At 37.0% G+C, this 23076-nt stretch overlaps 1 protein-coding gene across 2 annotated transcripts in view; it reads left to right on the top strand.

Annotated features, from left to right (window-relative positions):
- APPL1 (adaptor protein, phosphotyrosine interacting with PH domain and leucine zipper 1) overlaps positions 1 to 23076 on the top strand; it is a 46298-nt gene that overhangs the window by 4840 nt on the left and 18382 nt on the right. For both annotated transcript variants that reach the window (XM_007984691.3, XM_073010012.1), the window contains exons 2-13: positions 3642 to 3740; positions 5850 to 5909; positions 6404 to 6475; positions 9119 to 9206; positions 10750 to 10791; positions 11580 to 11638; positions 14800 to 14946; positions 16135 to 16217; positions 16965 to 17123; positions 18136 to 18324; positions 20738 to 20780; positions 22089 to 22145. In XM_007984691.3, the coding sequence (XP_007982882.2) occupies positions 3642 to 3740; positions 5850 to 5909; positions 6404 to 6475; positions 9119 to 9206; positions 10750 to 10791; positions 11580 to 11638; positions 14800 to 14946; positions 16135 to 16217; positions 16965 to 17123; positions 18136 to 18324; positions 20738 to 20780; positions 22089 to 22145 (1098 nt within the window). The remainder of the gene's footprint in view (positions 1 to 3641; positions 3741 to 5849; positions 5910 to 6403; positions 6476 to 9118; positions 9207 to 10749; positions 10792 to 11579; positions 11639 to 14799; positions 14947 to 16134; positions 16218 to 16964; positions 17124 to 18135; positions 18325 to 20737; positions 20781 to 22088; positions 22146 to 23076) is intronic.

Below are 23076 nucleotides of genomic sequence, written 5' to 3'. Positions count from 1 at the left end.
AAATACTTATCTCCTCATGGCACAGAGAATGATAATGTATAGGAAAACATGGATATTGATGACTCTTGAGTTGAAAAGTGGTTCATGGGCCGGGCGTGGTGGCTCATGCCTATAATCCCAGCACTTTGTGAGGCTAAGGTGGGCAGATCATGAGGTCAGGAGATCGAGACCATCCTGGCTAACACGATGAAACCCAGTCTCTACTAAAAATACAAAAAATTAGCTGGGCATGGTGGCGGGCGCCTGTAGTCCCAGCCACATGGGAGACTGGGGCAGGAGAATGGTGTGAACCTGGGAGGTGGAGCATGCAGTGAGCCAAGATTGCGCTGCTGCACTCCAGCCTGGGCGACAGAGTGAGACTCTGACTCAAAAAAAAAAAAAAAGAAAAGTGGTTCATAAGATTCGAACTCTATGAAGTTTTAGAAATAAGTTTATGATGCTTATATTTCCTATGTTTACATGAGAGCTGTATATGATAAAATTCTGTGTGAAGGTCTGTTTCCATAAATATAAGGTAAAAAATTCAAGACATAAAACCTTAAATCATAGCTTAATTGCCAGCATTGTTTTGTTTGAGTAGTACAAAAATAAAAATGATGCATCTTACAATGGATACCGTCATAGATTCAATGAAATGGTACCATATTGATTCTATTTTTTAAGCTACTAACTTTAAACAAACAGTAATTATCCAGTGTTGAAGTTGATATTGTTAGTGTAAAATAGGGAATCTGTTTCAACTTTGTTTGAGCTAAGAAGAGCTTTTAAATTTAATTATGCTACAAGTTTTTACATATATATGTAACTCCTTGAATTGGAATTACCCATTTTTAGAAAAAAAAAAACGAAGTGGCAGATTTTTCTTAAGAATGGCACTAGCCAAACAAGATTTCCTGATGCTTTCTTTTGTACATCTTAAAATAGCACTATAGGGAATTGTAGTGGAGTGTTTGAAAAAGATTCTGTCAAATCTAAATCTCTGAGGCCTGGGGAAGTAGAAGACTGAAAATAGGGCCTTACTGGCATAATGATTTTGTGTCTTTCCCCTCCTTTATACTATATTGACTTAGCTTCCTCCTCTGAAAATAGGAAGCTAAGAAATAAGTTGATTTAAGAAAACAAAATTTCTGGCCATGTGCAGTGGCTGACACCTGACCTGTAATCCCAGCACTTTGGGAGGCCGAGGTAGGAGAAATGCTTGAGCTAAGCAGTTTGAAACCAGCCTGAGTAACATAGTGAGACCCTGTCACTACAAAAAAATAGAAAAAAAGTAGCTAGATGTGGTGGCACATGTCTGTAGTCCCAGCTACCTGGGAGGCTGAGGTGGGAGGATTGTTTGAGCCTGGGAGGTCAAGGCTGCAGTGAGCCGAGATCATGTTACTGCACTCCAGCCTGGGAGAAAGAATGAGATCCTGTCTCAAACAACAGCAACAACAACCACAACATTTTTCTAAGGCTAAGGCATAGGCCGGGCGCTGTGGCTCATGCCTGTAATCCCAACACTTTGGGAGGCTAAGGCAGGTGGATCACGAGGTCAGGAGATCGAGACCATCCTGGGTAACATGGTGAAACCCCGTCTCTACTAAAAAATGCAAAAAATTAGCCAGGCGTGGTGGTGGGCACCTGAAGTCCTAGCTACTGGGGAGTCTGAGGCCGGAGAATGGCGTGAACCTAGGAGGTGGAACTTGTAGTGAGCCGAGATCGTGCCACTGCACCTCCAACCTGGGCGGCAGAGCAAGACTCTGTCTCAAAAAAAAATCTAAGGCCAAGGCATAAATTATTTTTAGAATAAAAATACAAAGTCATCTTTTAGATTTTAAGCTGCGGTTATCTCCAGTAGTTGTTGGTATTTTCATTCTTTCCCTGCCTTTGGGATGTAATGTGAGTATGTCTGCCTTGCCTTTGATAGCTTCAGCTTCCTTATCTTTGATAAATTTTTATTGATATTCTCTCTTTTTTTTTTTTTTTTTTTTTTTTTGAGAAGGAGTCTCGCTCTGTCGCCCAGGCTGGAATGCAGTGGGCAATCTCAGCTCACTTCAAGCTCCGCCTCCCGGGTTCACGCCATTCACCTGCCTCAGCCTCCCGAGTAGCTGGGACTACAGGCGCCCACCACTACGCCCGGCTAATTTTTTGTATTTTTAGTAGAGACGGGGTTTCACCATGTTAGCCAGGATGGTCTCCATCTCCTGACCTCGTGATCCACCTGCCTGGGCCTCCCAAAGTGCTGGGATTACAGGCGTGAGCCACCGCGCCTGGTCTGACATTCTTAACATTTACTTATAAGCTTTGCCCCTTAAAATGAAGATAATTTAAAAAAATTTTTTTATTTTGAGACAGAGTCTTGCTCTGTCGTCCAGGCTGAAGTGCAGTGGCGCGATCTTGGCTCACTGTAACCTTCGCCTCTCAAGTTCAAGCTATTCTCTTGTCTCAGCCTCCTGAGTAGCTGTGACTACAGGCATGTGCCACCAAGCCTGGCTAATTTTTTGTATTTTTAGTAGAGACGGGGTTTCACCGTGTTAGCCAGGATGGTCTCAATCTCCTGACCTCATGATCTGCCTGCCTCGGCCTCCCAAAGTGCTGAGATTACAGGCATGAGCCGCCGTGCTCAGCCTAAAATGAAGGTAATTTTTAAATGTGCATAGTAGAAAAATGAGAAAACGAAACAAAAGGCAAACAATATAGACGTGTATAAAGAAGAAGAAAGGAAAACCCCAAATTGTGCATTCAGAAAAACCTAGTTAGCATTTTATATGCTGAAGAGTTGGCCATGCTGGGGAGAGTGTACTGTGGTATTTTTAGATTAGGACAGGGAGGGGTTTGGCCTCTTCTAGAAAAAACTATAGAAGAAAAGAAATAATCATACTAAATTATCCTGAAGTAAGACATTTCGCCTGGCTAATTTTTTGTATTTTTAGTAGAGACGGGGTTTCATTGTGTTAGCCAGGATGGTCTCAATCTCCTGACCTTGTGATCTGCCTGCCTCGGCCTCCCAAAGTGCTGAGATTACAGGCATGAGCTGCCGTGCCCGGCCTAAAATGAAGATAATTTTTAAATGTACATAGTAGAAAAATGACAAAACAAAACAAAAGCCAAACCATATAGACGTGTATAAAGAAGAAGAAAGGAAAACCCCCAAATTGTGCATTCAGAAAAACGTAGTTAGCATTTTATGTGCTGAAGAGTTGGCCATGTTGGGGAGGGTGTACTGTGGTATTTTTAGATTAGGACAGGGAGGGGTTTGGCCTCTTCTAGAAAAAACTATAGAAGAAAAGAAATAATCATACTAAATTATCCTGAAGTAAGACATTCAAAATATTTATACTATATAGAATGCTGTTAATTTAGCTTTGAATGTTTCTGTTGATTTGTCTTATAGAATTTTTGGTTTCTGAAAATATACCTCTGTTGTTTCTTCTAAAGTTTGTGTGACATAGTTGGAAAATACCTCTGCTTTGTTGAAGTGAAACTGAGAACAAAAAAACTCTGACTTCTTAACATTACTACCAAAGAGAGAAAATAGATTAAAACTCAGAATTACTAGAACTTTAATATCCTATGATTTTTGCTTCCTTTAGAAAAAATATTTTTCCATCTGATTTGTATTATGATTAACATAAACTTACTGCTATTATTTTATACAGACAAGGTCTTTACTGGGTGTATTTGAAGAAGATGCCACAGCTATTTCCAACTATATGAACCAGTTGTATCAAGCTATGCATCGGATTTATGATGCACAGGTAAAACACTGAGGACTAACTTGATGCTTTTAAAACATGAATTTTTAAGCCTTATAAGGATAGGTAGTGTCTGTCTTGTTTACCAGTGCTTAAACCTTTACTAGGCTCCTAGTAATAAATATTTATTGAATGGATGAATGAACATTGTGTATTACAGAACTGACATTTCAACTACTAGAGTACAGTTTGTAGTACTACAAAAGTGATAGAAGATTGAAGCATCTGCCCATTCTCCCCAAACATAGTTTGGGGGAAACCCCCCATGAAACTCACTGATAGTGATCTTTCCTAATATTTGAATGAAGATCCCATGTCATCACTGGTATTTTCCCTAATCATGCTTATTACAATCTTATGGAACACTTCCCCACCCCCACTTTATTTATTTATTTATTTATTTATTTATTTATTTATTTATTTATTTTTTGAGACGGAGTCTCTCTGTCACCCAGGCTGGAGTGCAGTGGCCGGATCTCAGCTCACTGCAAGCTCCGCCTCCCGGGTTCACGCCATTCTCCTACCTCAGCCTCCCAAGTAGCTGGGACTACAGGCGCCCGCCACCTCGCCCGGCTAGTTTTTTGTATTTTTAGTAGAGACAGGGTTTCACCGTGTTAGCCAGGATGGTCTCGATCTCCTGACCTCGTGATCCGCCCGTCTCGGCCTCCCAAGGTGCTGGGATTACAGGCTTGAGCCACTGCGCCCGGCCTATTTATTTATTTTTTTGAGATGGAGCTTTGCTCTTGTTGCCCAGGCTGGAGTGCATTGGCGTGATCTCGGCTCACCGCGTCCTCCGCCCCCCTGGGTTCAAGTGATTCTCCTGCCTCAGCCTCTCGAGTAGCTGGGATTACAGGCATGCACCAGCATGCTGACTAATTTTGTATTTTTAGTAGAGACGGGGTTTCTCCTTGTTGGTCAGGCTGGTCTTGAACTCCTGACGTCAGGTGATCCGCCCACCTTGGCCTCCCAAAGTGCTGGGATTGTGCCTGGCCCTTTTTTTTGGAGACGGAGTGTTGCTCATGTCTCCCAGGTTGAAGTACAATGGCGCAATCTCGACTCACTGCACCCTCCACCACCCAGGTTCAAGCAATTCTCCTGCCTTAGCCTCCTGAGTAGCTGGGATTACAGGCGTGCACCACTACGCCCGGATAATTTTGTATTTTTACTAGAGGTGGGGTTTCACCATGTTGGCCAGGCTGGTCTTGAACTCCTGACCTCAGGTGATCTGCCCGCCTCGGCCTCCCAAAGTGCTGGGATTACAGGCGTAAGCCACTGCAAATGGCCAACACTTCCCCTTTTTCAGTAGAGGATTTGAAAGTTGGCTGCCTCTGTCAAGTTAAAAGAAGGCACTAAAAATTAGATGTACCTCTGGAGTACAAGAAGATGAAGGGTATGACTAAGTTTTCTTGTTGACCAGGAATAAAATTTGAAGCTATGTTTGGATAACTTAATTATAAGCTTAAACAGCAACCTAGGTTCTGTGATATACTTTCTTTGGGATTAATTAAGTGTACAAGTTTTATTTTTTTCCCTTCTCATATTGTTTGCTTTCTGGCTTCACATTTTCATTACATACTTAAAAGTTGCTATGTTATTGTTTAGTTTTTCCTTGTGATCAGGCTCTGAAGCTTTGCTTTCTGACCACAGAGATATATGATTAATATGTTAAAGAAATGTCATATTTGTTATAGTCACTAAAAAAACTAAAAGTTTTTCATATGGCTGTGTTGCTGTATTATATGACTAGGTCAACTACATTTTGGTTGTATATTATTAAGTGCTTACTGTAGTCTAGTATCAGCATCTACAGAGAGCAATAATCAGTCATCAACGTAGACTCTCTGAAGATTTTGCTAAGGCTTTAAAGTATTTAGTGCTTAGTTTTTATTATCAACAAACAAACAAACACCAGGAACACTGCTGAATTCCTTGAGAGTGTCTATTTTATGGTTTGAGTTTTCTTTTAAAGTGCTTTAATGGTAGTACGCCTTTCCAGTGATTTAATGAAGGTTTTAAAAATATTTATGTTAAGTGATAATAAATAAATTAGGTATATTCAACTAAAACTTTTTTCTCAGTATGATCATGCTAATTTGAATGCTTTTTCCATAGAATGAATTAAGTGCAGCAACACACCTGACCTCAAAACTTTTAAAAGAATATGAAAAACAGGTATTGTATATCAAAGTTTTAAAAGCATAATTTTAAAAGTATAGTATCTGTATAGATAGACTTTCAACAAGAATCCTTAAGTTTTCTTGAATTCACAGAATATACCATCGAAATTTCATGATAGCACTTACGCTCAGATAATTTTAATGATTTAATATTAAATACAGAGGCTATCTAGTTTACCTGTTTTCTTTTTACAAATGAAGAAGTTGTGACTTGCTCAACGTTACACCATTATTGGAGGAACTGGAGCTAAATGCTAAATCTTTGAACTTCGAGTAAGGTGGAGATTCCAATATGCCATGTCAATTGGTTACTTAACAAACAATTAATTAATTATATACATTACACAATTTCAGTTAAATGATATTTTAGAGCTTATTCAAAATTTTGGAAGTTTTTCTAAAGTTATTTAAAAATGTAAATTATAGTAATGTCATTCCCAAAAGACACGACGTTGAAACTTTACCTCATCTCTGTTTCTCGTTTTTCAGCGTTTTCCATTGGGAGGTGATGATGAAGTTATGAGCTCTACATTGCAACAGTTTTCAAAAGTTATAGATGAGGTAAACTTTTATTTTATTTTGCTTGATTAAATGGTCTTATAATTAAGTTACCCAGGCTTTTATTTTATGAGTAAAGCTCTATTACAGAGATGACTAAAGAAGAATCTTACTTCCACATCCTGGTGGCTGGCTCATCAAAACAATACTTTCTTTACCAGATTAAAATATTGTTTTCCAGGAATAAACATATAGATGTGCTTCTTCTACATGTAGTCCATGTAACATTCAGTCTTGACATGTGTCATTAGATGTAGGCAGGGGGAGAAGAGTTAGGTAGTGAGCTACATCTGGGTTCCTTGTTGTTGCTCTAAGCAACATTTTACTGTTTAGTCTTTATTAATCCTGCTATCCTAAACAGCCAAAATCAACCCTGAATTCCTCAAATCAGTCACCACAACAAATCATTAAAACAAAGACCTGAAAGCTAACAGGAAGAAAAGGTAGTGAGAGCTTATGGAGAATCAGTAACTATTCTCTACTGTTGCAGTAAAATCTCTTCTTTTCACATGGACCATTCGATAGTCCTGTGTTTTCTAGAATCTTACCTGGAAAAATATTTTTTTTTGAAATATTTTAATAACCCATTATAGCAAAATGTTTTACCAGGAAATCAAGATAAAGAAATAATGTAATTTTTTTCATTTCAAAAATTGTGGTAAAGTACACATAGCATAAAATTTGCCATTCATGACATTTAGTACATTCATAGTGCTATGCAACCATAACCACTGTCTGGTTTTTAGGACATTTTCATCATCTCAAAGGAAGCCTTGTGCTGGTTAAGCAGTGTATTAGTCTGTTTTCACACTGCTGATAAAGACATACCTGAGATGGGTAATTTATAAAGAAAAAGAGGTTTAATGGACTCACAGTTCCACGTGGCTGGGGAAGCCTCACAATCATGGCAGAAGGCAAAAGGCACATCTTACATGGCAGCACATGAGAGAGAATGAAAGACAAGTGAAAGGGGAACCCCTTAAAAATCATCAGATCTCATGAAACTTACTACCAGGAGAACAGTATGGGGGAAACTGCCCCTGTGATTCAGTTGTCTCCCACGGGGCCCCTCCTACAACATGTGGGAATTATGGGAGCTACAATTGAAGATGAGATTTGGGTGGGGACAGCCAAACCGTATCAAGCAGTTACTTCCACCTCTCTGCTCCCTCAGTCCTTGTCAACCACTAATCCGCTTTCTTTTTTTTGTTTTTTTTTGAGACGGGGTCTGGCTCTGTCGCCCAGGCTGGAGTGCAGTGGCCGGATCTCAGCTCACTGCAAGCTCCGCCTCCCGGGTTTACGCCATTCTCCTGCCTCAGCCTCCCGAGTAGCTGGGACTACAGGCGCCCGCCACCTCGCCCGGCTAGTTTTTTGTGTTTTTTTAGTAGAGACGGGGTTTCACCGTGTTAACCAGGATGGTCTCGATCTCCTGACCTCGTGATCCGCCTGTCTCGGCCTCCCAAAGTGCTGGGATTATAGGCTTGAGCCGCCGCGCCTGGCAATCTGCTTTCTTTCTGTATGACTTTGCCTACTTTTGATATTTATATAAATGAACTCATAATTTTAGAGTTTTTAATGTCTGCTTTCACTTAGCATAATGTGTTCAAGGTTCATTCGTGTTGTAATATGCCTCAGTACTTCATTCCTTTTTTGGCTAAATAAAATTTCATTGTTATGGATATATCAAGTTTTGTTTTTCTAGTCATCTCTTTATATATCTGTATCTGTTTATCTAGTCCTTGTTCATTTGTGTTGTTTCTACCTTTTAACTAGTTCAAATAATGTTGTTATGAGCATTCATATACAGGTTTTTTTGGTTTTTTTTGAACAACAGTTTTCAGTTCTCTTGAGTAGGTACCCAGAAATGGGATTGCTGGGTCATTGCATGGTAATTTTATGTTTGTTTATTTAAAAGTTAAATAATGTAGAAAACCACCAAACTGTTTTCTACAGTGCCCGTACCATTTTACATTCCTACCAGCAATGTAGGAGGGTTCCAGTTTTTCCATATCCTCACCAACAATTATTTTTGTTTGTGTGTATTTAAAAATTTTTAAAAAATTATAGCCATCTGAGTGAGTGTGAAGTGGTCTCTCATTGTGGTTTTGATTTGCATTTTCTTGATGTCTAATGATATTGAGCACCTTTTCATGTGCTTATTGGCCATTTGTTTATCTTTGAAGAAGTTATACAGATCCTTTGCCTGTTTTTAAATTGGTTGTCTTTTTATTATTAAGTTGTAAACGTTCTCTTTCTAGATACAAGTTATGTATCACATACGTAATTGGCAAATATTTTCTCCCATTCTGAGTTGTTTTTTTTTCTTTTCACTTTCTTGATGGTATGCTTTGATGCATAGAAGTTTTAAATTTTGATGATGTCCATTATTTATTTTCTTTTGTTCCTTGTGCTTTTAGTGTCATATGCAAGAAACCGTTACCAAATCCAAGGTCATTCTTGTTTTCTAAGAGTTTAGTAAATGGATTTTTTTTACTATATAATATTTTGTACTGTATCACATAATTTTTAGTGTTTGCCTATATAAAATACATCAGAACCTTTTTTGCTAGATTCTGTTTAATTTACTTAACACTGGTTAAATGTCTGTGTATAGTTATTTGGCCTTTTTGGTCTTTCTTTTTCTAGCTTAGCTCTTGTCATGCAGTACTTTCAACTCAACTTGCTGATGCCATGATGTTCCCTATTACCCAGTTTAAAGAAAGAGATCTGAAAGGTATTGAAGTCAAGCTTATGTTTACTTTCATTGGCTGTAAGATCAACGCGTGTAAAATGCATATTACTCTATACCTACACCATTTCTTGACCACAACCTGTGCCACTCTTACTTTGCTCAGTTATCAAACATTTATAGGAGCTCCTGCTAGATGTCAAACTAGATATTGAGAAATACCGATATGGATAAGATATCCCCTCTTTTGAGAAATTCTAGAGAAGGAAGTGGGCACACGCATAATTACAACACTTATGTCTCTTATAATTAGGGAATGAGCAAGGTGCTGGCGGGGCTGTTAGGAGGGGTCAGCAAGGCTTCACCCAAGGATGTGACATGAGCATTGAACAGTGAAGAGGAATTTGCCAGAAGAGTCATTATTCTGTTAGAGGGACTAGAGTGCACAAAGTATGGCTTTTAGAAATACACAGCCTATTTGACAGTAGCAAGAAACTCAGTGTGGCTGCAATGCTGGATGTGTTAGAGTGAGGCAGGAGATGAATCCAGAAACAGAGGAGATGGGAGTAGGTCATGCTAAGAGGCTAGACTTCAGTTTATGAGCAAAGGAGAAGTCATTGGGGGTCTTTAAGGAGAGACACAATTCCTTTGGAGGATGGAATAGAGTAGCCTTGTTATGTAGGAGACTAGACTGGGAAGTTGTAGGCGTCCAGTGAGATGTGACCAAGGCCTGAGTTAGGATAGTGGCACAGGGTATAGAGGTGTGTGTATGGGCCGAAGTGGCAAGAGGTAGGGGTACTGGCACATTTAACAGTCTGCAACCTGGTTGTTTGTGGGTTTTATTTTTACCCACTTAGGATTACTAGGTGATACAATGAGAGTTTTATAGAGTTGGTTCTGCTTTCCCATAACTTGTAATCTCAGCCATACAGACTTACTTCCAAAATATGTAGAGGGATTAAAAATATTGAACTAATGTATCAGTGAATGGTAAAGTATTTAAATTATACATGGAATACAGACAAATGCATATTATCATACTATTCTATACCTACCACTATTTCTGGACAGCAACCTGTGCCACCTTTACTCAGTCACCAACACATCTCTAATGTATTTTAAGGATGGAGTTACTAATTGTGGTTGTGATCCTCAAGAATGGTCATTTCTAAGGTCTAGAACAAGATCTCTCTTCTTCAGTGTAAGGGACTGAATGGCATAATCTTATTAATAAGATGTTTTGTTTCTCATTTAGCATTTGAATGTTTAGATTCATATACCAAAAATGCATGATTCTGGCACTAAATCAGAATATTTGCATATCTTACCATTTACAGTGGGTGTTTAAATTTGTTTTTCTGTCATATCACTAATTTGTAGCAAGTAGATTTTCTGGTGGTGTAACTGTTGCTAATGATAGTAAATGTTTCATAGACTAGCTGAAACACAGAATAGCTTTTTCACCCTGAATGTTGAAGTATGAAATATTATTTGGAGTTTTAATTATAGTTTAAGTAGCAGTTATTGTTTTCCAAACAAATGTATTTCATAAATATGCCAAACTTAAATTATTCTTGAACTTTTTCAGAAATACTAACGTTAAAGGAAGTATTTCAGATTGCAAGTAATGGTAAGCCCTATAATTTGCATACTTATTTCTTGCAGTGATGTATTTGTTTATCAGTGCATATCTGTGGCTAGATTCTTTGTAATAATTGAAAAAAAAAGAACCCAATTAAAAATAAGTGAACATTACTTAAATCAGTATTGCTTCTTAAATTATAAGATTTAATAATTTAAATTACACTGTATAACCAGTGTAATTTAAGAAAAATCTTAAGGAAATTAAGTCTTATAGGTTACTATCTTCATAATGCCTAAAGAGATGTTATAGTATTTTACCTTTCTTGTTCTTTTATATATCCCAATTTTTCTTTAATGAGTGTTAGATATATATATATGTTTATGTGTGTGTGTGTGTGTATGTGTATATATATATGTGTATATATTTTAAGATATGGGGTCTTGCTCTGTTGCCCAGGTTGGAGTGCAGTGACTATTGAAGCCACAATCATAGCATACTGTAGTGATCCTGCTGCCCCATCCTCCTGATTAGCTGGGACTATTGGCATGTGCCACTGTGTCTAAGCTGCGTTTGCTATTTTTGTACTACAAAATACTTTAAAAAGCTTTACTGCATTAGTTTCCTGGAATTAATTTTTTAAAAACCAGTTTGAGAAGTAGACACATAATTTAGGGGAAATTTGGCTGTGGGGAAAATTTGAGTTCAGTGATCATGTGGTAGGAAATTCTTGCTTTAGTACGTTTGTGGAAAGATGCACATGTGAAGACCATTGAAAGCATTTGTAAGTTTTGAAAAGTACTGTTGTATTGTTAACACTCGTTTCTTTTTTCCAGATCATGATGCTGCAATTAACAGATATAGCCGATTATCCAAAAAAAGAGAAAATGACAAGGTGTGATACATATTTATTCCTTCAGTATCATGATTAACAACTATTCATTAGGTGGTCTAGTTTTTCCTCTATCAAAATGGAGCCAGTAGTTACTTTGTATGTTTTGTTATATTACCCTTAGTTTATTCTTTCCTTCCACCTGTTCGAAACCTTTCTGATAATCATTGATCTCTTTAAACAAAATATTTTCTTCGGCCAAAATTTGATGTTATAAGTAAACATAACTATTCTGGAAATGTAACTAATGCCCAGTATATAACATTGCCTCTTGTTGCTTTGTATTTTGATGACATGGCATTGGTTCTGTTTGAATATATATGTGTGTTCAAAAATGTCTTCTGAGATAGAGTGATCAAGAAGTAGAATTGTCACACACATAATGAAATTCTGTTATGAGGCCCTCCTTATTTACAGAAATATATATCTTTTGATATTTATTCAAGGAGTGAAATACAGAAATATTACACTATATTTGAGGAGAAATGCATTCAAGTAAAGATGAGAGAACAGAATATTAACAAGTTCTTCTGGGCATGCCTTAAGATCATGGCTTTCTCCAGCACCTAGTCCAAGGCTTGATGTGTAGGTCTTTCTAGATGCTTGTGACTGAGGTGATCTCTGTGCCTGGGTGTTGGTGTCTGTAGCCTTGGCTGCAGCTGCTGTTGGAAACGCAGTGACTGCTTGTGGGAATCCATAGTTGGGTACGATTTACTGTGCAACAGCTACTGTGACAAAGGAAATGTTTCTCACACAAAGTTTAGTACGAAGATTGATTTCCTTTTCGTTTTCTAATTTTAGCTGCAGACTACTACTTAATGGTGTATTGATAAAATGTATACATTTTGAGATCTCTAATAGTCACTTGGCCTTAGAGAAGAAGTCAAAGGCTCTAGGTATAAAATTTGATATATTTTACATTACTTCTGGCTGTTCAAAGTATTTTAAAAAACACTTTTTCACCAACTTCATTTTATTTAAAAATTCATTGAGCACCTAATATATGTCAAACAGTCTGTTGGGTACCTTGGGGGAACAATGGGAATAGGCTTCACTCCTGCCCTCAAAGACTGGATACTCCACATTTATTGAAGGCTACCTGTGTGAAGGCATGCAAGTCGAACAAGGATGACAAGAAGGCATGGATTAACTCTGTTATTAGTTAAATACAATAATAGGGGTTTTAACAAAATGCGGAGAGAGCACAGAGAGGGGAGCAGTTAGCTTTGATTGGTGAATTGGGAAAGGTTACACTTTTTTTTTTTTTTTTTTTTGAGACAGGGCCTCATTCTGACTCCCAGGCAGGAGTGCAGTGGCGCTGTCTTGGCTCACTGCAACCTCCACCTCCTGGGTTCAAGTGATTCTTCTGCCTCAGCCTCCCCAGTAACTGGGATTACAGGCGTGAGCCACAATGCTCAGCTAATTTTTGTATTTTTAGTAGAGGTGGGTGTTCACCGTGTTGGCCAGGCTGGTCTCAAACTCCTGACCTCAGGTGATCCGCCTGCCTCAGCCTCCCAAAGTGCTGGGATTACAGGCGTGAGCCACTGCACCCGGCCAGCAAAGGTTACACTTTTAAAAGGTGACATTTACATTGAAGATAAGTGGCTAACACTAGTTTGGAATTGGAGATTGCTTTCCTGAAAGAAAAACAGCCTTTCAGAGGCACATGGTGGAGTTGGGAGAGTGTAAAGGTTAGGAGTACTCTGTGACAGTAAAGGAAATGTTTGGAGATATGGCAGAAAGGGTAAGAAGTATATTGGTACCAGATTACTATATTAATGACCTTGAAATTTGTGTTAGAGGGAGTGGACAGCCGCCAAAGGATTCTAAGTAGGTAAATAACATCATGCAGTTGTGTTATAGAACAAACATACTAATGAAAATGTGAAGAGGACAAGACTAGAGGGAATCCAATGAAAGGAATTGGAATAGTTTGCAAAGATATAATGAAGGCCTCAGCTAAGGTTGTTACTGAAAGTGGAGAGGAAGGAGTACTTTTGCGAGATATTTCTTAAGTATGAGTTGACAAGACTTGTGGTAATAGGAGGAATAAAAAATGAGTCCTAGATTTCTTGGATGTCTGGATGGATTCTGTAGTAATTAAGAGAGCTAAGAAACAAAGTAGAAGAACAGGTTTTGTGTACAAAACTATCTTCAGTTTTGTACATTTGTAGCACATAAACACACATAAAGAACCCAGCTGGAGATGTGTTTCCTCTGTCACTTGGGAGAGTGAGAGGGAAGAGACAAAATTTGTGAGTCATTGATATATTGGAATATTAGAATATTCTTGGTACTTGAGGATTCTAAGGAAAGGAGGAAGACAGAAGAACATAATGGCTATTACATAATAGGTATTCAATAAATATATGTTGTCTGAATAAAAGAACTGTAGGGAGCACACATATTTCAAGTATGGGTGAGGGAAGACAAGCAAGTATAAGAGAGGAAGACTGATAGGGAGAGAACCAGGAGGGGAGACTGGTATGCTGTGAACTGATCAAAGTCAAAGACTAATGGCTAAGCTAATAACAAACAATTGTCTGCCCTTCCTCCATGTGGTAAGCTTTCTCTGCCATGCTTAGTTTAGTTATTGTACCATTCTTAGTTATGTAGAGAATTCTGTTTTCAATATGCCTTTTTTTTTTTTTTTTTTTTTGAGACAGTCTGTGTCGCCCAAGCTGGAGTACAGTTGTGTGATCTTGGCTCACTGCAACCTCCACCTCCCAGGGTGAAGCTATTCTCATGCCTCAGCCTCCCTAGTAGCTGGAATTACAGGCATGTACCACCGCACCCAGCTAATTTTTTTCCATTTTTAGTAGAGACAGGGTTTTACCATGTTGACCAGGCTGCTCTTAAACTCCTGGCCTCAAGTGATCTTCCTGCCTTGGCCTCCCAAAGTGCTGGGATTACAGGCATGAGCCACCACGCCTGGCCTCAATGTGCATTTTGTAAATTATGTGGTTGGAAGTTAAACAGGAAAATTCGCTTAACCAGTATGTTGAAGGATTTCTAAAAGATCAGAAACAGAAACATCAATGCTCAATTGCTTGTAATACACCTTTTCCTCAGGTGGGCTCTTCTCCACAGCTCCTACTGAAGATAATACAAAAGTAAATAATAGCAGATTATTTACTTAATTATTTAAATCTTTTCATTCAAAGGTGAAGTATGAAGTAACAGAAGATGTGTACACGTCCAGAAAGAAACAACACCAGACCATGATGCATTATTTTTGTGCATTAAATACTCTTCAGTACAAGAAGAAAATAGCATTGTTAGAACCTCTACTTGGGTACATGCAAGCTCAGGTAAATACTGTACTGTATTTTGGATTATAACTGTCCTAAAAGCTTTATATTAAGCTTGATATTTACATTAAGTATAAAGATATTATAAACTATTTTCAACATCCTTGTTCATGTCTGTGTTTTAAGAAGTAATTTTTAAAAATGTCATCAGACTATTATTTTAAGGAAGTTAGGAAGAATGGTTTTCGTTGCAAATGAAGATTTCAAATATTTTAGGGTAAATGAAACCACTTGTTCACCATAGCTGGGGACTGAGAACAGAAAGCTAAATGAATTTCAGAGTTACATCTATTGCTGGAGCTTCAACTAAACACTTGCTTCATAATAGATCTGAAAGAGAATGAACAGGTTTGAGTTTATCCCATATTCCTTGCATACTTCCTGAGTTAAAAATAATAGATGAACTCCAGCGTGCCCCAAGGTATATCAGGAAGGGGGCTAGAAATTTGTTTTGGGTAGTATAAGACAAAGTGTCAGTCTCCTAAAAATTAAGAGTTTAAAGAAAATTGAGGCCAGGCGCGGTGCCTCATGCCTATAATCGAGCTCTTTGGTAGGGCCGAGGTAGGAGAATCACTTGAGTCCAGGAGTTTGAGACTAGCCTTAGCAATGTAGGGAGACCCCATCTCTACAAAAAATGAAAAAATTAGTTGGGCTTGGTAGCATGCCTCAGTGGTCCCAGCAACTTGGGAGGCTGAGATAGAAGGATCCCTCGAGCCTAGGAGGCTGAGGCTGCAATGAGGTGTTACTGTGCAGTCTGGATGACAAAGCGAGACCCTGTCTCAAAAAAAAAAAGAAAAAAAATTGAATCTATTTAAGTAAAAGAGTACTTTACTGATTATTCCTCAGATAGAAAACTTATCTTTGTAGTAAACATGAAATACTTTATATAATTTGTTGGAAATACTTTAAAATTTATTTTCCAATTTTAAAAGATTGTTAACCATACATATGTATTACTTGTTCCAATTCAAAAAATATAAAAGGATATGTAGTGGAATTTAAGTCTAACTTCCTTAATGGCTCCATGTGCAGTAGAAATCACAAACTACAATGTATTTTTACATAAATGGGAATATTCCTTTGTTTTTTACTTAACCATGTATCTTAGAGATTGTTTATATGATTTACTTTAAGTATTGCTTAATGTATTTTTGTATTGTTCAATTCCCCCCACTCCCTGCTCTCCAGATAAGTTTCTTTAAGATGGGTTCTGAAAATCTTAATGAACAACTGGAAGAATTTTTAGCTAATATTGGAACAAGCGTTCAGAAGTAAGTATTTTTTTCCTTAAAATTGAAAATGAAATGATGTGAATGATAGCTGAACAGCTCAGTGATATAATGTAAAGATATTTATCATTTAATTTCCTGAGGGAATGTTTTCCCTGCCATGAGAGTTTCTTATGTGGTTCATGGTTACTTCTTGTTTTTTTTTTTTTTTTTTTTTACCTCTTTTTTTCCATAGATTGTGAACTTCGAATTTCTTAATGGTGATAATTTGATTCTAAACTCAGTTTTATGTCCGAATATAACAGACACATAATAGTAATTCCCCATAAGTGAAATTATCTTTAAACTTGAAATTGTGGGAGTTTAATGGGAGATTACTAAATATTATTTCCACGCCATGAAAACTTAAAGAGAGAGAGAAAGCAGTTCTTATCAGGTTCAAAATGCTGAGCAGTATATGTGGTCTGTTCGCGGTATGGAGAGAGATGAAAGTAATTGTTGTATTAAAGGCACAGAACCTCTGTTTTAAAGGCACAGTTTGAAAATTACGCCAAAATCAGGGATTCAGTGGGGCTTCATTCATTTTTTGAATTTAGTATTGTTTCCAAAATATCTAAGTTTCAAATAAACTATAAACCTGTTTTAAAATGTATTTGTGTTGTTTTAACCACGTATGCCACATTTCCTCTCTTTAAGGAAACATATCCAAAACAAATATGCAGGTAAACATGATTAGTAAGGAGTTCTATATTGGTTGTGATTTGTAGTAAATAATCTGTTCTGTATCAGTGTTCGCAGGGAAATGGACAGTGATATAGAGACCATGCAACAGACAATAGAGGATTTGGAAGTAGCCAGTGATCCCTTATATGTGCCTGACCCAGACCCCACCAAATTTCCTGTTAATCGAAATTTAACCCGAAAGGCTGGATACCTTAATGCTAGGAAGTAAGAAAACTATTGTTATTTTTGTATATTGTATATCATGTAAGACAATACCAAATGAATATAATAAATAATTGATGTCTGTCATATTGTTTTGATTTTTATTAAAGGTTGAAACTTTTTAGAGGTGTTAGTATTATGTGAACTTTTTGACAGATGAGGTACGTAAATACTTTTCAGAAGTAAAATCCTACCTAGCTATTTATTGAATAATGTAGAATGATAAAAGAAGTGAAACCAAGGCTGGGCGTGGTGGCTCACACCTGTGATCCCAGCACTTTGGGGGAGACCAAGGCAGGCGGATCACCTGAGGTCAGGAGTTCGAGACCAGCCTGGCCAACATGGTGGAGCCCCACCTCTACTAAAAATACAAAAATTTAGCCGAGCATGGTGGCTTATGCCTGTAATCCCAGCTACTCAGGAGGCTGAGGCACAAGAATCACTTGAACCTAGGAGGCAGAGGTTGCGGTGACCCGAGATCGCGCCATTGTACTCCAGCCTGGGGGACAGAGTGAGACTCTGTCTCAAAAAAAAAAAAAGAACTGAAACTAATTTGAGTTTAAGTAAATATTCACATATGGTATCATCACATGAGACTGTGAAATATCATTTATCATACTTTAATATATTTGTAATTATAGCACCAAGTCAAATGTTAGTTTTCATCTGACGATAGGATGAAGCAGGCTAACCCTAGAAATAAAATAAATTCTATTGTTTTGAATTTACTCCCTTGGAAGTTGAACTATAACCTGTATTTTATGGATCGTTATTAATAATAGCCACAGTTTGATAATTTCCAGCCTTGTTTTGGAAACTGTATACACATTCACAAAAGTGAGTCAACATACATGAATTTATTTTAGAGACTGAAAGCATATTTATATTTATTTTCTTGGCATCTTGGTGCCTTTTCAGAAGCCAATTCTTTGTAACATGCTTTATCTTGTGTCTAGCTGATGATGAGATTTCAGGTATGTTGTTATTAAAGAGTGAATGTGCTTTCTTCATTTAGTAAAACAGGCTTGGTGTCATCTACCTGGGACAGACAGTTTTACTTCACGCAGGGTGGAAATTTAATGAGTCAGGCCCGTGGGGATGTAGCAGGAGGCCTGGCCATGGACATAGACAACTGTTCAGTGATGGCTGTGGACTGTGAAGACAGACGATATTGTTTTCAGATCACCTCTTTCGATGGAAAAAAGTTAGTATTTTTTTCTACTACTAATTATCTATAATATTTTAAACTTCTGAAATGTGGGATAATTCCTTTTTGTTTAGAAATTTTATGGACATTTTAGGTTCATGTGTATTAAGATAAATTGCTTTTTAATCTTGTAGAAATAGATTGAATTTTTGTTTCTGACTTGGTTAAATGGTTTGTTGATATTTTGAGGTTGTCAAAGCAATGTCATATAGTAAAGACCTGTGGTTTCACGTTAGGGAACTGGAACTGAAAATCCTGCATAGTATCGGGGAAGACAGAACAAGTTCATGGAAAGAGTCCTAAACCTGGAGTCAGAAAGTTCAAATTCTGGATCCATTACTTACTCTATCGTCTCAGACAGTAGAGTAATGTCTGTAACCCCTCTCAGCTCCATTTTTGTTCATGTAAAATGTGAGTGGGGGGGTTGTAATCCCTACTTCATAAATTGTTGTGAGGAACAGAAATTCTAACATATGTAATGTGACTGACATATAGTAGGTGCTAACAACAGTGTTATTTTAAAATGTTAATCAAATATTTCTGATCAGATTATTTTTCCATTAATGTTTATAATACCATTTAAAAAAATTTCTATTACCTTTTTTTGAGGTGGGGTCTTACTGTGTCTCCCTGGCTGGAATGCAGTGGTGTGAACATGGCTCACTGTAGCCTCAACCTCCTGGGCTCAAGGGATCCTCCCACCTCAGGACCCCAAGTTGCTAGGATCACAGGTGCATGCCACCATGTCTGGCAATTAAAAAAATTTTTTTTTGTAGAGATGTCTCATCATGTTGCCCAGGCTGGTCTCAAACTCCTGGACTTGTGGTCTTCCTGCGCTAGCCTCCCAAAGTGCTAGGATTATAGGCCTGGGCCACCACGCCCAAGCTTCTATTACTTTTGCATTAAAGGAGAATCTTTACAGTAGCATTTAAAAGAAATTTTCAAAAAGCATGGAAAGTTTAAAAAGGAGTATGAAAAAATTCTACTGTCTTATTAATCGAAAGCAACAATTAACTTTTTTGTCCATTGCCTTCCAATTTTTAACCTAAGTACATTTTTAAAATAGTGGAAGAAATACTGTAATTTGGATTTGCAGCCACCTATTAAAAACATGTTATAATGGCTATTCTACAATCTATTTAAGGACATACATTATAATTTAAACATTTTCCTAATGATAGATGTTTAGACTATCTGCCATTTTTCCCCCACTCAATTAAAATACTGCTTTTAACCTTTGAACTTTCTTAATTTAATATTCGGGAGCAGCCTCTGGGTTCCCTGAAAGTCATTTTTTCCCCTGTATTTATGCACATTAAGATATTATAAAAATAAATAAATTTGACCTTTACCCCTAAAAAAAAGATACTGTAGGCCAGGCTTGGTGGCTCACGCCTGTAATCCCAGCTCTTTGGGAGGCCAAGGTGAGTGGGTCACCTGAGGTCAGGAGTTTGAGACCAGCCTGGCCAACATGGTGAAACCCAGTCTCTACTAAAAATACAAAAATTAGCTGGGCATTGTGGCAGGTGCCTGTAATCCTACCTACTTGGGAGGCTGACGCAGGGAGAATTGCTTGAACCCAGGAGGCAGAGGTTGCAGTGAGCCGAGATCACGCCACTGCATTCCAACCTGGGCAACAGAGTGAGACCTTGTCTCAATAAAAACAAAACAAAACATATTATAGCTCACTATCCTTTATCAAAATGGTTGTTTAATTTCACATTCCTTCTACAAACATACAATGAATGCCAATATTGTGTGGATTTATCCCACTAGATATTGGGAATCACTGTATTCATTTATCAAAATTACCAACTTGTTAACATGTTACTTACTATAAGTATTTACTTTTTGTTTAATGCTTACCTGATTTCCCATTTCATATTCCTGGTGTGATGCAAAATTAGTAAAAATTATTATTTTCTCTAACTCCAATATTGTATCTATTAAAAAGTGAATTAATGATATGTTAATGATTAACATTGAAATATATGATTTAATATTAAAGGAGAAATAATGAAGTAAAGTTTTTGCTATTAGGATCATTGATGCATATTTGAAATATATATGATAAGTTCATAATATATAGGAAATATATATGATAAGTTGAAATGTATTGCCTTCACTGAAATGTAACTTTGTCATGGTCTGTCTTCTAAGGATCAGCACCTGTTTCCTTTTTGGTACATCTTGGGATAGGTAGCCAAAGTCAGAGTTGTTAAAGTCTGCATCCTGATACCTCTGGTGGTCTCCTTTTCCTAAGATACTGTTGGTTGTGTTTTGTTTTTGTTCTTTTAATACCGATTGGTTTTTATATATGCCTTTACCTTTAAAGATTAAAAAGTTCTCTCAGATTATGTTGAAAATACTTTTTTAAACAGTTGAGGCTCAAATGTCTCTTCTCTTCCAGATCTTCAATTTTGCAAGCAGAGAGTAAAAAAGATCATGAAGAGGTAAGATTTTACCTAGTTCATTTCTTCATTGACATTTAAAAATATTTCTGTGATGACAAAACATATATTAATATATTCATTGTAGAAATTTTGGAAAATCCTAGTTAATTAAAAATCTTTCTTTTTCTTTTTTTGGTAAAGGTCTATTGTCCTTGAGCAATATTCTTGTTTCTCACAGAATTTTGTAGTGGGAGGGACCTTAGAGATCATCTCTGCTATTTTAAAGACTCAGATTGAGAAATGACCTTGTGACTGTTGCTGTCTGGCAGGCTGTTAGTATCATGAGGTGACAGTTTAATTTACTCTCTTCTCTCACCAATCCTTTGAGACACTATTTGCTGCACTAAGAACATAGTGGCAGCAGATGTGACATGGCAGGAAACAACTAAAGCTGAAAATCTTGGAGAAATGAAAGAGAGAAAAACAAAAATTTGGGAGTCTCTGTTCTTCCTCATGAGCCTTTTATTTTTGACTCCATTTTTACTCCTAGTATATCAGATATGGAAGGTAAGGTATTAGCAATAATTGATGCTTCAAACCTTTATCTTGAGAAACATTCTTCCATGAAAATATATCTTAGCTTGATTTTTCGCCTTTTAATTTGGCATTATAATTGTGTTGGTAAAAGATAAAAGTTGGAAATGCTATAGAGATCTACCTTTATTTACTTCTTATGGAAAAGAGTAATATTAAAACTTGCTTTTGCTCTCTGAGGAACACACACAAATGTCTCTGTTCTCTGCATAATTTGCCAAATAAAATATTTGTTTAGATTAGTGAGGCTCATCAGGCACTTCAGTCCTCGAGAGTGAAGCAGAAGATGTAGAGCGGAGATTGTTTTCTATGCTAATTATTTATAAACTTGACAGAAGGGAGGCATGTAAAATATATTCACCAAGAATATATTTGTCTTTTAAGCTTTTTTTGCATTTGTGTTTATGATACCTGAGTTCACACCGTCTTGTTTGGTGGGGATTAGGAGGGGAAGTGATATAAAAAGATAAATATAGATTATTAAGTATAATTTAACATGATTGCTGTATTTTTTATTTTCTTATGTGAATTAAACTTGAGATTCTTATATAAATCTACTGAATGTTTTCATATATTTAAATAATAAAAATGTTGAATGTTCTTTTATATATATTTATACGTACCCTTTTTATGAAATGTTTTCTTATAAGGAAGATAAATGTATTACTTCTAATGAAACGTCTGTTGCAGTTGAGTATTGAACATTTGCCTTTACAAGAGAAGCTTTGTAGAAAAAAATTATTAATTATATTTTTCTATTTTTTCCTCTTGCAGTGGATCTGTACAATAAACAACATATCTAAACAAATATACTTAAGTGAAAATCCAGAGGTAATATTTTTATTTTATGTTACCCAGATCCAACAAAATTGAGTAATTTTGTGGCTTACATGTTTTTATTAATTCATAATTTTTCAAGTTCTGTAATTTTTTAATTTGGCCTTGAATGGGTAGCTTATTTTTTTATTTTTATTTTTTTTTGGAGACAGAGTCTCGCCCTGTTGCCCAGGCCGGAGTGCAGTGGCCTGATCTTTGTTCACTGCAGTCTCCACCTCCCAGGTTCAAATGATTCTCCTGCCTCAGCCTCCCCAGTAGCTGAGATTACAGGTGTGTGCCACCACACCCAGCTCATTTTTGTATTTTTAGTAGAGACAGGATTTGGTCATGTTGGCCAGGCTGGTCTCAAACTCCTGTCCTCAGGTGATCTGGCCGTCTTGGCCTCCCAAGGTGCTGGGATTATAGGCGTGAGCCACTGCGGCTGGCCTGAATGAGTAGCTTTAATGTGCCATATATGTAATGAGTGGTCTTCCTAGAACAATAAATTATTTCAAAAGATACTCAACTCAGTCAACCAACAAATATTTATTAGGTGTTGACTATTTAATTCTGTGTTGAGCGCCATGAAGAACGGAAATACAGAAGAAAATTGAGCCATGGCTTCTGTCCTCTAGGAGCCTATCTGTATGGAGAGACAAAACTAAAAATTTAAGTAACATTTCAGATAAAACAGGATGTAATTGAAAGCATATGGTGATGACTAAAGGCTTAAGTTTTGAGAATAGTTTTGAGAATATTAAGATCAGTATGGACTTTAGAGAAAACTCTGTGGAAATGGTGGAAACTTGAGTTGGGTAGGATTTGTTTGTGTTTTGAGGAAAAGAAGACACAGTGCAGATAAGAGAGTAAGTACAAATGCAGAAATGGCAAATTTATGAAACTGTAGTATAATTAAAGATTCTTTTTTTTTTTTTTTTTTTTTTTT

Source organism: Chlorocebus sabaeus, chromosome 22 (genome assembly GCF_047675955.1).
Source record: "Chlorocebus sabaeus isolate Y175 chromosome 22, mChlSab1.0.hap1, whole genome shotgun sequence".
NCBI lineage: Eukaryota > Metazoa > Chordata > Mammalia > Primates > Cercopithecidae > Chlorocebus > Chlorocebus sabaeus.
The sequence above is the reverse complement of the archived record's forward strand: the minus strand, read 5'-3'. Positions and strand labels throughout refer to the sequence as shown.